The 15291-nt window shown below is 43.3% G+C and overlaps 2 protein-coding genes across 5 annotated transcripts in view; one reads left to right on the top strand and one right to left on the bottom strand.

Annotated features, from left to right (window-relative positions):
- LOC149303707 (uncharacterized) overlaps nt 1-15291 on the top strand; it is a 29219-nt gene that overhangs the window by 13702 nt on the left and 226 nt on the right. The window contains exons 5-7 of one of the 4 annotated variants that reach the window (XR_016271968.1): nt 1581-1811; nt 5026-6559; nt 8440-8518. Coding sequence is in view for 1 of the 4 variants with exons in the window: in XM_089480334.1 (XP_089336460.1) it covers nt 1581-1811; nt 5026-5048 (254 nt within the window). In the remaining 3 variants the exon portion in view is untranslated. Of the gene's footprint in view, nt 1-1580; nt 1812-5025; nt 7448-8439; nt 8519-15291 lie in introns of those variants that run through there. The other 3 variants (XR_016271970.1, XR_016271969.1, XM_089480334.1) reach the window with 3 other exon arrangements.
- Nucleotides 7326-15291, bottom strand: part of LOC149303708 (scaffolding CK1 anchoring protein E-like) — a 31082-nt gene continuing 23116 nt past the window's right edge. The window contains exons 5-6 of the mRNA XM_089480333.1: nt 13892-14504; nt 7326-8687 (exon numbers count right to left, since the gene is read on the bottom strand). Coding sequence (XP_089336459.1) covers nt 8448-8687; nt 13892-14504 — 853 coding nt within the window. The 3' untranslated portion in view covers nt 7326-8447. The remainder of the gene's footprint in view (nt 8688-13891; nt 14505-15291) is intronic.

The raw sequence follows: 15291 nt of genomic DNA on the forward strand, positions 1-15291 counted from the left end.
AGGACCTGTGGGCTTCCAGATGTTGAAGAACTATACCCATCAGCACCTGTTGGCATGGTGGCTGGCCAGGGATGCTGGGAGATGTGATCTGGCAACATCTGGAAAGCTGCAGATTCCGCACCTTATGTTTTATTCTAGTGGTACATGCCAGTATGAGAGGGACCAGAGCCTAAAGTAATCAGGCCATCCATCTCCCCTCTCTGCTCCACTCCTTCTCCACCCTTAAATACATTTTCCTTTTTGGGAGTTGTAGTTCAAATAGAAATGTTTCTATTTCTGGGATTCTGAGGGAGGTTGTTCCTGCTCCCTGACCCTTTTGAATTGGAAAAAACAGGGATTGAACCTGCAGTGTTCTTTGCAGGAAAATGTATGCTCTTTCACAAGTATGTGAAAGGTCTCTCTGTGTGTGGCTGTAGCTGACAGGGATGAGACTCATCCACCCTTTCAGATGCTGTAGAACTGCAACTCCCATCATAGCTTACTATCGGCTATGCTGGTGTGAAATGATAGAAATTGTGATCCAACCACATATACAGGACTACCATTGTTTAGCCTTGTGATTTCTATAAGAAGGTTACTGTACATGATCTAGTATTTAACAAGATCACTAATTGTTACTGAGAGAACTGTAGGGCAATTCAAGTTCCTAAGGCATCAGTCTTCGGTAAGGAAACAAAAATATTTAAATATTAAAAAATATCAAAGCCAAGCCTGTTAGGGTCTAGTTTTAAATCAGCGCAGAAACGTGTCTTTGTCTAACTGTGCTTTTCTAAGAACTGAGAATGACTCAAAAACAACACAAGTAGCTTAAACACAAGATTACTAATGGCTTGAATCTACATATGCATAGAGGCTATATCCTAACCTAGCTAATGAATAGTTCAGCTAAAGAAGAAATCTTTATCTCACTGTTTTTTAAAAGAAACTTGAGAGAGGAGGAAGATGGGGAACCCAACAGGACAGGAGAAAAAAATGTGTGTGAGAGAGAACTTCCCAAAAGAGGGAGTGATCTGAATCACATGCTTTGTTTACCAGTTTGTAAAGTTATTGTCCTGTGATTCAGTAGGAGCAACTGAGATGTTTGAAAGAAGGGAGAGGCAGCCAGATTTGCATGCAGGAAAATCTCTTATCTAAGGAGGGGAAGACAGAATGCAAAAAAATCTTCCAACAAGAACCAATGTGGTGTAATGGCTGGAGTGCCAGACTTCAGCTTGAGGGATGCCTGCTGAGCTATGAAATCTCACTGGTTGACCTTTGACCAGTCTCTCTTTCACCCTCTCCTACCTTACAAGATAGTTCTGAAGATAAAGTGGGCAGGAGAAGAAAAGCCACTTATGGCACCTTGAGCTCATTGAAGAAAAGGGGGGATACAAGTGTAACTAAGCAACTAAAATATAAACTATGGTAGTGTTTTGTGGGTTTTTCAGGCTATGTGCCAATGTTCTCTTGCTGGCATCTTCAGAGAAGATGCTGTGAGAAGAAACTGTGGCATGAACACAGAGAAAGGACTAGCCATTCCAAGGTCAGTTTCAAAGAAGAGCAACCCTATTTGTTGTTGATGACACTTGATTGCCTTCCAGGTGGTGTGGATATTATTCCTCTCCTAAGACGCACTCTGCATCCGTTTCCTTTGGGTTTGCGGCTGGACAAGCTGGAGATGATGGTGTGGAAGGAACACAAGGTCAGGCTGTGCAGGATGAGCTTGGAATATGGCTACAGAGACAGCATCAGGTTTTTAAAGGCAGTGCCGGGCATCAGGATCAAGCTCTCAAGTAAAGGGACATCCCAGTACCTTGTGCAATGGGACCCAGGTGAGTATAATTTTCCTATGTTGTCCTTGTATTCTCTCTAGCTGGAGTCATGATCCCATCTAGCTGGGTATCTGATAGTGTTATCTTAGGTTCTGGCAGTGGCCAGCAGTGCATTTGCACAGTTAAAACTAGTGGGCCAGCTATGCCCATTCCTTGAAAAGTCAGAACTGGCTATGGTGACATGATTACTGTATATACTTTTGTATAAGTTGAGAAATTTTAGTCAGAAAATCCACCCAAAAAACTGAGTTGACATATCCGCTGGTCAACTCTTATAAAAAAAAGGAACAATTCCCATCTCTGAGTAGAGTGGTAAAAGGTGAGAGTTTACTCCATCCAGTCCAAGAGAAGCTAAAAGAAACATTGACCCATTCTCCTTTCTTTACCATGACAATGGTTCTGGCCTTTTTGAATGTGTGGGTGGAAAAATGGTGGCAGTGGTGGTGGCTCTTTGGTGCTTCCCCTCAAAGGAGTGCTGAGAAAATAAATAAGGTTGGTGCTTCTTTTAGCTTCTCTTGGGATGGATTAAGCTCTTGTTTTTTGCCACGATACTCAGAGAAGGGGATCCCAGCAATGAGGATTTGGGCTTTGAAGGATTTGAATACGACATTCACGTGTGTGTTTGTCAGTTTTCTGGGTTAAAATCAGGCAAAGTTATCACATTAAAGTTAAAGGCTGTAATCATTGCTAACTAGGGCGCATTACAGATGTGCACAAAGTACATGTGGAGCGCGTATTAGGGTTAGGAAGGGGCGCCACTTCTGGACACCCCGAACCCTAATATGCGCAGAGCATGTAGAAAATGGCGGCGCCCTATACACATGGGCGCCGCCATGACTACGTCACGACCACGCCGCCTCCAAACGGGGTGGCGTGGAAGTGACGTAGTGGGGCCGCGCGAGGGCGCCTGAGGCGTCCTTTCTGCGGCCCCGGAAGGAGCTCCATGATTTGTGTTGCTGGCGCAGCCTCTACATGGCTGCACCAGCGACACAAATGAGAAAGGGGCCGAGCGACCCCTTTCTTCACTTCCCCACCACCGTTGGGTGTCCTTGGGGTATGAAGCCCCAAGGACACACCTTTCCAGGCCCCGGGGAAGCGGCCTTTTGCCGTTTCCCCGCAGCCTGGAAAGCAGCGGATCGGGGCCTCAGAGGCTGCCGTTGTGGCAGCTGAGGCCCGATACAGTGGGGAAAGGGCCAGTTACAGGCCGCCCCAAACGGGCAGTCTGTAACTCGCCATAGAGCCTGAACAGACAGGCCAAAATAAAGCTGCTCTGGTTCACCTTGGAGGTATGCTGTTTAAATGATGCATGCATCCTATGAGGCCAGAAGCCATACCAAAGCCACGCTCCAATCCTAAAACTGGACTGGAGCGTGGCTTTGGCGCGGCTTCTAGCCTCTTAGGACGCATGCATCATTTAAACAGCATACCTCCAAAGTGACCCGAAGCAGCTTTATTTTGGCCTGTCTGTTCAGGCCCATAGTCACCATTTTCTTTGATTTGCCTTTACATCTCTTTTGACATGTGCATATTTTCTTAGCCCTGCTGGCTTCTGGTCTCTCCCCCACCAGATATTGCACATCCACCATTTACCATAGTTCTGTCGTCATCCATCCAGCCTTTAGTGGGAGCACAAACAGTTAGGTCTGTTGGAATTTTGTAAGTTCTTTGGCATCACTTTCCTTTCCTTTGCCCTTTATATCCTTTGTTACATGCCTCTAAGTTTTACCCTTGACTTATCCACAGGTCATATCAAAATCCATAATCTTGGCCCCAAAACTTGCCCTCAACTTATATAGTTGCTTGACTTGTACACAAGGATATAGAGTACATCCTGTTTAGGATTACTGTAACACACTCTATGTGGGACTGCCTTTGGAAACTGTTCAGAAACTCTAGCAGGTCCAAAAAGCTGTGGCCAGGCTGCTTGCTCAGGGTGGTTACAGGGATCATGTAGCTCCCCTGTTGAAACTGCTTCACAGGCTACCGGTCCATTTCTGGGCAGAGTTCAAAGTGCTGGTTATGGCCTTTAAATCCCTACATAGCTTGGTTCCAGACTAGCTAAAAGACTTTATCTTCCTATTGGATCTGGCTCAAATTCTAAGATCTAAGAACCACCACAAGTTGTGAAGTTCAACCCAAAGCTTGGAAATGCCATTTTTGGATTTCAGTTCCAAACTCTCCCAGCTAGCATGGCTGTGAAGTCCACAAAAAGTCCCCCCCCCAAACTGTGCTTCACCTGTATTGCATGAAAGAACAGACATTCAAATTCAAAATATATTGTGAAGTGATTTTAAAAGAAGGATCATAAGTCAGTGGTGGATCATAGGCTTTGGAAGAGGTCCCAGGTTCAGTCTCTGGAGACCCCAGTTAAAAAAGATGGCAGGCAGGTAACAGGCTGGAAAGACTTGTGTTCAAATCCTTTGAGAATGTAACACTATGAGGGACCATAGCTAAGTGGGTAGAGCAGATACTTGAATGCAGAAAGTCTTAGGTGAATCACATAACAGGACTTTCTCTGTAATACCTCCTCGACCCTAGAACTCCTGACCTAAGGGAGTTATGCTGGACCCACCTCTTTTAAGCTTCCAGTGGGTAGCCAAAATAGTGCTGTTCCTCATGGCATTCATTGTTTGAAATTGCTGTTCTGTTTCAAAACTGGATTCTAGATGACTTTTTAAAATTTTTAGAGTATTTTAATGTGTTTTAAAATGTTTTTACCTTTGTTTTAATTGGTTTTTATTTGTTCATTGCCTCAAGAGCCCTTGTGGATAAGGAGGTGATACAGATATACTTTAAATAAGTAAATAAAATCTCAGACACCTCCATTTCTTTTAAAATAATAAATATATTGATAGAAGAACTACTGGTAAGCAGAGTAAACAACTCCAGACAATGTAGATAGATGAGTGGCTTAATCGGTTATACAGTGGTGCTATACGCAGCTTTCAGCATACGCTGAAAGCCGCATGCCAGAAAAAGCAATAGCAATAGCATGCCTGCCATAGGCACAAGCCCCATTGTTTTTAATGGGGCTCCACCATATGCGGTATTTCCCTTACACGGGGGGGGGGGGGGGTGGTGTCCGGAACGTGTAAGGGAAGGGCGCACTGTATGGCCAATTCCGATGTTGCTAAATAACTGTTAATCTGGCAAGGTGTAAAACAAGGTGTAAAATCTAAACATCTCTCTTACCTTCTTTCTTCCTTTTTTACAGCTGGTGGTAAAACTTTCTGCTGACTTTGACACACATGGGAAGGAAGGAACAGTGGCACTGCAGAACTGCAATTGAGTTTTGCTTTGCTATTGTAAGGATCTTGATGGTTGAAGAAGTCAGTTCCCAGGGGTCAGTAGTCTTTGCACTTGGCTAGCTTAATCAAAGCAAACCTGTCCAAAACTGGGATTGCTTTGCGCTATCTTAGGCTCTTCTGATTCATTCAAACTTGTAAAATGATGGTGCTGCAGGAAATGGGTACCTTTAGGAGTTCAGCCTCTAGAGGGCGGAACATCCATATTTTTGTGTTTCTAACCCCCTCCCTTCAAACTCACAAAGGATTTATTTGGCATGTTAATAACCCAACACTTACGCCTGGTGTTAATAGCTAATGCAGGAGAGTATTTAAAAAGAGCTTTGCATACAGATTCTCAGCACTGGAGTATGCTAACCATTTACTTGATTAGAGTGAAGGAAGGCGTCTTTGAATTGTAGAAGCCGGCATAATTCTAGCATTTCCTTTCAAATTATTTATTGCAAGTGTCCCTTGGGGCCTGACCTGTGGATTTTCTTCAGGGCTACTGGACCATTACAAGAAGGACCATGGCATCTCATCAGTGATAGTCACTGGCATTGCCCATATACAAACACCTGTATGGGAGTTGTACAATTCCAGTATGAACTCTTTCAATAGGTATATCTACCGGAGGTGGAGATGTCTCATTTCCCTCAGTTACAGGTATTCTGTTCTGAGTGTTGAGGAAATGTTGTTCTTGTAAAGAAAGCATTTATTTGAAACAAAACACCAGAAATCCTGGTCATCTATTAATTGCTCAGTTGCCTTTTTTCCCTTGAAGAAATAATAGGAGTTTGCCGTTAGTTAACAAAAGATAAAGAAAGCAAAAAATAGTTATAGGAGTAGATTCTGATCAGCATCTTGCAATCTTGATGGATGTGCTATGGAGACCAGCAGGATGCAAAAACCTGGTTCTGAAAGGATTGCAGTGGCTTTAAGAGCTGGCAAAGGGGAGCAGGCACTATATCAGGACCTTTATGACTTTTGCAGTTGTTTGTCAAGAGGGTTCTAATTCCCTATTGTTTATTTACAAGAAAAAGACCACACACACCCCACACTCCCACACACACCCTGTTAGGCTTCTGAAAGGGAAGAAGCTTAGGGCATAGTTGAGGATCCTCTGGCACTACAAATGTTGCTGTCTATTCCAGCTCCCATCAGCCTGAACCAGTATGACCAGTGGCCATGGATGACAGAAGTTGTAGTCCAACAACCTTTAGAGGGCCATAGGATTCCCACTGATTCCTTGCATAAAGCACTCCAGTCATATTTTGAGTATGTAAAATGTATCAGAAGCATTTCATTCACTTCAAAGGTATTTCTATCTATCCATCCATTCAAGATGTTTCCAGTCTCACAGAATTGTAGTCCAGCCACATCTGGAGAGCCACAGATTTCCCAGCCATTCACTAAGGAGGAAACCAGGAGGGAGTTTCTAAAAGGACTACAAGCTCATTTCTGGTACTAAAAGAAATCCCTCAGCTAATTGTGTGCTCAGCAGCATCCAGTTCCTGAACTAATTCTAAATATATGTTGACCCCTACCTTGAGCCAGTTTTTCCCTTGATGGGCCTCAGGGTTCTAGTAAAAAAAAAGTGTGTGTGTGTGTGAGAGAGAGAGAGAGAGCATGTAGCCTGAAATCAGCCCACTCCAGTGAATAAATGATAGGAAAAGCTCCATCTTGCTTGAATTTTCTTTTCTCTACAGAAGTCAAGGCAGGAGGCGACCTCTTGAATCTAGCTCTTAGCAACCATAATTCACCACCTCTTATCCATGCTGAAAAATTGCTCTGTGATGCATAGGTGTTTTGTATTTTCTTTTTTAAGGTGTCTTGGTCAGACATCTTCCCACTGATTCTTATGGTCTTTTGTAGGACATTTCTTCTTGTTTAATTATCTGGTTCTTCTCATGTTTTCTTATTTTAGGATTGTAGATTCAAATGTACGAATCTCTGAAATGAGGCAACGATAACAATATAGTTTCAAGGCCTTGTTACATATTGTTCTTGCTTTGTTATGTAGAATTAACATGATGCATGTCCTTTAATGATTAAAATAGCATTCCTTCCCAGCATCATCATTACTATTCTGTGTTCATTATAAACCTGATAACTTGTGCCAGTTACAACCGCTTCCTCGTTCTTGATTCAGTGAGCTTAGAGAGGAAAGAAAGAGGTGGTGATTCATATGGGGGAAAACAAAACTCTTCCAAAATTCAGGAATGGACAATAACATTTTACTAGGACAAACCCAAACAGTAAACACACTTCCCTGGAGTTCTCTGGAGCATGTCACTAGGCTATATGTCAGGGGAAGACAGTATAAGAAAAAATAGGGTGGAAGGATGCTGCAGCAGTACAATTTGCATGCCAACTCTCAGTTTCAAGATGGAGACTGCAGAATAATTGGATGATCAGTTATGGAGCATGAATCTGTGCAAAGAAGCAATGGCTGAAGTGTTCCAGAGAACTGTTTTGGAATGTCTGGGTCCTCTGTATTTCAGAGCTGATTCTACAAGGGGCTAATAAATCCCCCCCTCCCCCTTTATGAGAGAAACATTGTGTTCATGTTCTTTATTAGTTTTCTGGATCAGATGTGTACTCCCATCTACACATCTCCAATTCCCTTTAAACAGTCTTCCTTTCTAAATTCTGTGCCTTAGAAACCAACAGGGCTCAGTATAATTATTGTGACCTCTTAAATGTCAAAGCATTTTCTGCAGGCCTGCCTTGGTCCAGTGTCTCTTAAATACTAAATTTTGATAATGGATGTAATGATCAGCTATGACCTAGAAAAGATGGTATATGTCACATCTTCCATCCCATTCGCGTCAGAGATTCTGTATTAATGACATCTGTTTTACTAGTACTAATGGTGTTGGGATGGAATTTAACTAGCATCCCAATTTTCTTTCTGTGTAATACTTTATATTGCTTCTCAGTGCCTCAGCAGCTGTATCCCAGTTCCCTTGAGCCAACTCATGAATATAAGTTTTCTAGCTTGCTGCTTGTTTCCAGTTCAGTCTATGCAAACCAAGACTGGCCTAATGTCTTCATTAGGGGAAATTTGTGTGGCTTCTCTTGTTTGCTAATACAACTTAATGTTACAAAACCAGGTTTGTCACAATATATATTGGTATCAATTCAGAATTGCATTTTGCAGTTCACGGGGGGGGGGGAGTCATTAGGCAGTAGCATCTCCCAATTTATAGCATAATATGTTAAAACCTTGTAATCATTCCCTATATACACTTGCAGCTCAAACAAGAATGACAGTTCTGCCTGTTGTGTATAGTTTCAAGTTTGTTTAAGGTTATATTCTTGGTATCCCCCCCACTTCACAGCTTCAATTTCAGAACCGGAGCTGATGCCCATATTGGCCTTTTGCTGGATGCACCCAAGCCCGGGGTAAGCCTGCACCAGGTGGGTGATGATATAGCTGTCCTTGTAGTCTTCCTAAAGCTGAGTAGCCAGGGGAAGGGGTCATGCGTCCATGTGATAGATAGATGGGCATCCTTGAGTCATCTGGGGTATGGCCAGCCCCTCGTTGTTTCATCAGCTCCTTTGCTGGTGTGTCCTGGTAGCCCCACTTCTGTGGAAGGGTTAAAAACACAGCACCATCTCAGTAAAGAACTAGGTTGCCTCACAAAGTAATCTCCACCCCGCCCCATTGGTCAAGAGGAGTGAGGCCTAAAAAATGGCTAATTTCCTGGATTACAATTGTACATAAACATATTTATGGGTGGGACCGTATATAATGAGATCAAAGGGGAATTAAATACAGCAAGTAAGTGACAATGATAAAACCAGTCATTCAATGAACAGTTATTTACTAATAGTGTAATTATTACTGTCAGTACTTTCTTCATTGATTTCACTCCTGTCTACAGTCCTGCATGCTGTGTGTGTGTGTGTGTGTGTGTGTGTGTGTGTGTGAAGACACATACACCCTATAATTCTGGATTACATTTCAAGTATCTATGAAATAAATAGGACCTATAGTCTATACATCCTGAAGCTATAATACGTTTGTTAATCTTTGAAGTTCCACATGTTTCTTTGGATTCCCCACTCCCACTCCAAGCATATTAAAAGTTTACTTTAGGACCTGGAACAAATTGGTATTGCGAAAGAAAAGTAAGGAAGAGAAGCTAAAGAGTGTGAAATTCAGCTGGAGAAGCTGCTTCTAAGTAGGATTGACTCTAGCTAGCTCTTTTCCTTTGCATGCCTTAACAGTTGTGATCCTGGCACTGAGGGACAGGAAGGGCAACACCTATCAGATGGCTGCCTACCACACAGGTGGCAGCTCTGTCTGATAAGCATAAAGGATAGTCCTAGTCTAAGGCTCGTCACTCCACAATTCCTGCCTAGCAGGGGTGTTGCCTTTATCAATATTGACCAAGGGTGATGTCTATTGTTGTTGGCCCAAGGTGGGAAACCAAGAAAGGAAACCTCCCCAACGTCTCTGTTTGTCAGAAAACTCCAGGGTTCTTGATGAGGCAGACCTAACACTTCTGTGACCATTCTTGGACTTGTTGCCTCTCCTCTATCCCATTGCTACCAGTCACCCTGTGATAACACAGGCATACCATCAACAGGGCCTGGCCAACACACTTTGGTACCCAAGGCAAAAAATTCATGATGCCCCATTCCCTCCCTCCCTCTACTGCTTATCAAGCATAATCAACCATGGTCCCATGTATTTTAATGAAAAGGTAGGAGCCCTGGTGGTGCAGTGGTTAAATGCTGGTCCTACAGCCACAATGTTTTAAATTCAGTCCTGGAAGGCTCCAAGGTTGACTCAGCTTTCTATCCTTTCATAGGTCGGTAAAATGAGTACCCAGCTTGTTGGGGACAATTGGCTTACACATTGTAAACTGCTTTGAGTGCTAGTTCACTGATACTGTAAGTGGTATAGAAATGTACTTGCTATTGCTATTGCTAAATGTAGGAGAAATTCTCAGGGAATTGGCCTCTCTCCATTTGGCCAGTTCCTCCTACTGTTAATGGCATCAAAAACTGCCCTTTGAGGCAGTTGCATGCATCCCACCTTCTCTGACCAACAGAGACTGTGACCAGCAGAGACAAACAGATAGCAGCTTATATGGCAAAGAAGTTGAGCCCAGTACAGGAATGGGCAGCTAGTGACCTCCTAGATATTGTTGGACTGAAACTCCTACCAGCTGCAAATAGCTTAGCCAATAGTCACAGATGATAAGAGATGGACTCTAGAAATATCTAGAAGGCCAAAGATTCATGATCCCAAGGCTAGCAAGTGGCATACAGGAATGAAAGCAAAGGTTGCAGACTTTTTTAATGGACTACATTTAATTAGTAATTGTAAGACTGTTGAGCAGCTGTCTATCTGTGCAGCACAGTCCATCATACAATACTACTGCTGCTATTAAAACTTGGACTTGCAGCTAAGAAGCTATCCGCTGACTGAGAAGGCACCATTTCAAATCTTGTCTCACCAAGCAGCCTAGGACCTTGGAAGTAGAAATGCATATCTTTCTAACCCTGAGACTTTTTATTTGGAGCTGGAATTAGCAGAATTTGGTTCTCACTGTAACCAGAATTCATAAAAACTCAAAATCAAGGATTGGTTTCTGTAGCAACTGGAAAGTCTAAGGGAATACTGAGTGTTGGTTTGTACAACATTTGGAATTTATGATAAAATGTGTATTTTTTTCTGTTCCAAAAACATCTAGAATTCATAGGAAAAGCATTGACTGCAGCCTGTCACTAGTGCCCAAAGCAAACTGCTGCTCCTTTCAGGTGTGAATGTATCTGAATGTTAAATTTGACCTCCTGTACTAAACAGGATTAGAAAATATTAAAATTTGTGTTCCTATGGAAACCTAAATTACTACAGAAATTTCCGTTCCCAAGGGAGTCAGAGTTTAAGATGCAACTCAAAGGGGAAATTATTGAAAACTAAATGTGTTTGTCTTATGGAAAGGAGCATGGGGGAGGAACTCAAATATCTCTGAGGAAAGTGTTTTGTGCACCTTTCGGTGACTATAAATTGAGGTGTGTGGATGTGTGCAAGAAAGAGAGGAAGGGAGGGATGTATGGAGAAGACCTCTTCTGGAGGGAAAGTTGTGATGGTAGGATTGTATGGTACCTTACAACAATTGTGTGTTTTCCAAGTAACTCAAACCTGGAATGGGATATGATGTATGGAATACTGGCAGATCAAAGGTGGTAGCTACAGAAGAAGTAGCTTAAGCCTTCCCCCATAACCCATTCCTTTCCTCAGCAGTTATTCCCTTCCCTCTTGTTGAGCTTATTTTTGGTCTTAGAGCACAGCTGGCAAAATAACAGAAAGAAAAGACTGGCGGTGGGGGGGAGGTTGCGTAGGAGAGGGTTAGTTTTCCCTCCCACCTACTGCTTCTCTCTACCAGATGCCCCTCTCTTTTTGTTAGCTTTGCACAGTAAATGCTGATTTACAGAAGGAGCTAAAATTGGGGCATGGCAGCTGTATCAAGTCCTGCCACAAACCCTCCTCTTTTTGGAAGGGTGTCACTGACCAGGTTTTGACAGCAGTTTGAAGATGGGCAGACAGTTTTTAAAAAGTCATAAAAATTACACGTGAGAAAGGAGCCAATTGACATCCCAAGGAAGCTGGGGAAACAGGACTCTGCATTTTTTTAAGTAAAGCAGCCTGCAGGTTGAAGTGGATTTCAGCTGTGGCTAACTTCATTGTCGCCTTGTCTTGTACTGACTTTTGTCCCAGTTTTGAAGAGCTATGGACTGCCTTCTGCTGGATTTATGCACAAGCTAAGTAAGCTAAAGTTTAGTGACCTAGATTTCAAAGGACCTGGTAAATACAATTTATAAAACAAAATCTCAGGTTTCCCCTTCAACTGTTAGAATAATAATTTAGTGGTTAGTGCTATGGCACAGTTAAAACATGGAATGGTTCATACATCCCCAACTACATATAATAGATAAAAATCAGAACATAGGGCCAAACAACATCAGGGTGTGGTCAAGATGGCAAAAGTCATTAATGAGAAAGGCATAGGCTAGGAGAGCATGCAGCAGTTTGCTTTTGCCTCAGTCTACAGGGAAGAAGGGCAAAACCCTGCCCCCTCCTGTCCTTTCACCCCAGTAGAGTTACCTAAGTACAAACTACTTTTGCACTTGGAACTCAGTTTGCAGCAACTGAAGTGAGCAAAGCATGAACAGGAAAAGCAGAAGGAGAAGAGAGAAACTAGGATATTTTAGAACAACTGAAAAAATGGGATGACAAGGATTTATTGGGACTGTCCCTGCCACATTGGGACAGTTGGAAAGTGTATGCTTGGTTTACATCAAAGAGTGGGATTCATGCACCTGTCTGCACCTGTCCAGAAGTTACTGGACTTTACCTCATAGAGCATGGTGAAAAGTGCTGGGAGTTGCAGTCCACCAGTACATGGAATGCTGCATGATTTCTACCCTGATTTAGAACCTTAGCTTGTATGAATCCAGCCCTGGGTTCACTGCTTGGCACAGCAAGCTTAGGTACTGTTGTAAGCCCTGATTTGCTATAGTCCATTGTTTCAAATCTGAAGCACAGGCATTTCCTCAAGTCAGTCTGCTTTTAAGTAGGCTTGCCAGCTTGTCTCTGAATACTGCAGACTGGGGCCCTTACTTATGAGTAAGCAAACCAGTTGTCTGTTTCCAGTGTCAAATTTGCAGAGACACAAGGTTTTCTTGTTTTTTCTTTCTTTCTGTTATTTCTCCAACACAAATGACCAGCCATCAAGAGATATCATATATAGGTGCAAGACAATATGAGCCCACTAGTATTAGCCCTTAATACAAACATCTGCTATCAGGTGTAAAATGTGCTTCTCCCTTCAGACATGTACTGGGATATACCAAAGGAAAACCCTTTGGTCTATGGAAGGTATGATACCTAGTGTTAGAGAGCAGTGGCAAGTTTGTTTTTGTGTGCCTTCATGTTATATCTGACTTATGACAACCTTATCACAAGGTTTTCTGGGGGTGAGAGTGTATGAATGATCACCCAGTGGATTTCTATGGTGGACTGGAGAATCAAATTTTATTTTGAGAGTTGTAGCTCAGTGCTAAAACCACTACACCATGCTGGTTCAGTGGCAAGTTGTGGCCCTCTAAATATTATTGGAATAGAGCCAGTGTGGTGTTGTGGTTTGAGTTTTGGACTAGAACTTGAGGAGATCAAGGTTTGAATTACTTCTCAGCCCTCTTGGTGACCCTGGGAAAGTCATACTGTCTTGGCTTCAGGGGAAGGCAATGGCAAACCACCTCTGAACAAATGTTGCCAAGAAAACCCCATGATATGTTCACTTTAGGGTCACCATAAGTTGTAGATGACCTGAAGGCACACAACAACCCTCTGTTCTAACTCTTCCATCTAGTTCACTATACCACCTCTCCTCTGGTTTGCAAAGAGAGAGACAAGAACCAAGAATATTAAGTTTTGGACTATACCGCACTCCCAAGACATCACTGACCAGCATTCTGGCTGGGTGATTCAGGGACCTATACTAAAAAAAATAATGTTTTCCAGCTCTGGGTGAAAGTTAGTAGCAAAGCAGCTGCCTCTGTCTTTATCAAGTTATTTATCTAGGGACCAATGGCCATTCTGTCTGTGGGATTCTAGGAAATGTAGTTGAGAAAGGAACATTATTTCTAAGCTCTGCAGGGACAAGGTGCTGAAGATTGTCTTGTCAACTTGAGCAGAACATCCTGGGGAAAAAGAAGGTTGAATTCTGTAAAACGAACCAGGGCTTTGAGTTGGTAAAGGTGAGTGATGCTTACCTTAGCATCTTCGGCTGAGTCCACCCCATTCCTTCCCCATCCTGTTGTGCTGGAGCCAGAGAGCTGACTGAAGCGGCTGAGGTCCCACAGTGACTTGCTAGCACGGGCCCCTGTGGTCTTGGCTGCCGAGAGCCGAGTCCGCTGGACGTTCCTGAGAATATCACTAAGAGCGCTGTGTCCATCAGGCGAGCCCTGCAATCCCCCTCCAGAAAGATCCTTGCCACGCCATGCTGCAAGGCGGTTTCGGATAGACACCTCGGGAGATGGGGCAGGTAGCATGGGGTCTTCGGCTGTAGCTGGTGAGGCTAATACTAGTTCCCACTCACCGGCACGGCTTTTAGCCACTGGTTGAGGGGCCACGGAGCGCCGCTCTGCAATACGGTTGGACAACTGTACCCCATCCAGGACGCTGACAAATGGAGCTGCATCTGGGCCATTGGTGATCGGCAATGGAGTTGTGGATGCAAGTTGAGGTCTAGGTGGCATTTCCAGGGCTGGCAGAGGGCAAGAGGCTGCATACAAGGTTCGAAATTCCCGATCAAAGGCTTCTGTCACTTCTCCTGTAAGCCGTGTGACAAGATGACGGTTCAGGCGGGCATCAGTCCATGTGAAGCTGTTGAGGAGAACAGAAGATTCAGAGCTAGGGAGTACAACTTCCATAATCCCCCAGCCAGTATGGCCATTTGCTCCTGGATAAGAAGCTTGGTAAGGGCAAACAAGAGTAGATTATCCCTCATTGCTATCTTCCACAGCTTGAAAATATATATATTTGACTATAGGTCAGCCTTGTGTACAAGTCAAGGGCAGATTTTGGGGCCAAAATTATTTATTTTGATATGCCCTGTGGATAAGTCAAGGGTAAAACATAGTGGCATGTACGGAAGGATGTAAAGGATGATGCAAAGGAAAATGATGCCAACGAACTCGCAAAATTCTAGCAAGTATATACATGAAGTCGACTTACAGTGGAGTATATATGGTATATGAGAATGTAGCATACTAAAAGTCCCTTAGAGAAAGTAGTATGAATCATAATATTACAGTGCTTCATGCAGCAAGTTGAAAGTGGCGCGGGGCCACGTTTAAAAGTTGCCTCATCACTCAAATTAGACAATAAGCACATGTGGTGAAAGATGTCTGTTTTTCCTAGCATGCGCTGTCATCTATCTTGCATTCTGGTGTATGTTGGGGAGTGTGTATGTGATTAGTCATCAGAAGATAAACATGGGCTTAATTTGGGAATCTGACTGCTGAGGCAAACGTCTATAAGGAAAACCCATTGTCGGGGACTATGGATGTTATTGTGTGCCTACAAATTGCGTCTGACTTCAGGCGACCCTATCCCGGGGTTTTCTTGGCAAGTAAACATCTAGTTTGGCCCTAGATTTCTGCATGCTGGG

The sequence above is a fragment of the Sceloporus occidentalis genome, unplaced genomic scaffold (assembly GCF_023333645.1).
Source record: "Sceloporus occidentalis isolate IW3139 unplaced genomic scaffold, rSceOcc1.0.p SCAF_14, whole genome shotgun sequence".
NCBI lineage: Eukaryota > Metazoa > Chordata > Lepidosauria > Squamata > Phrynosomatidae > Sceloporus > Sceloporus occidentalis.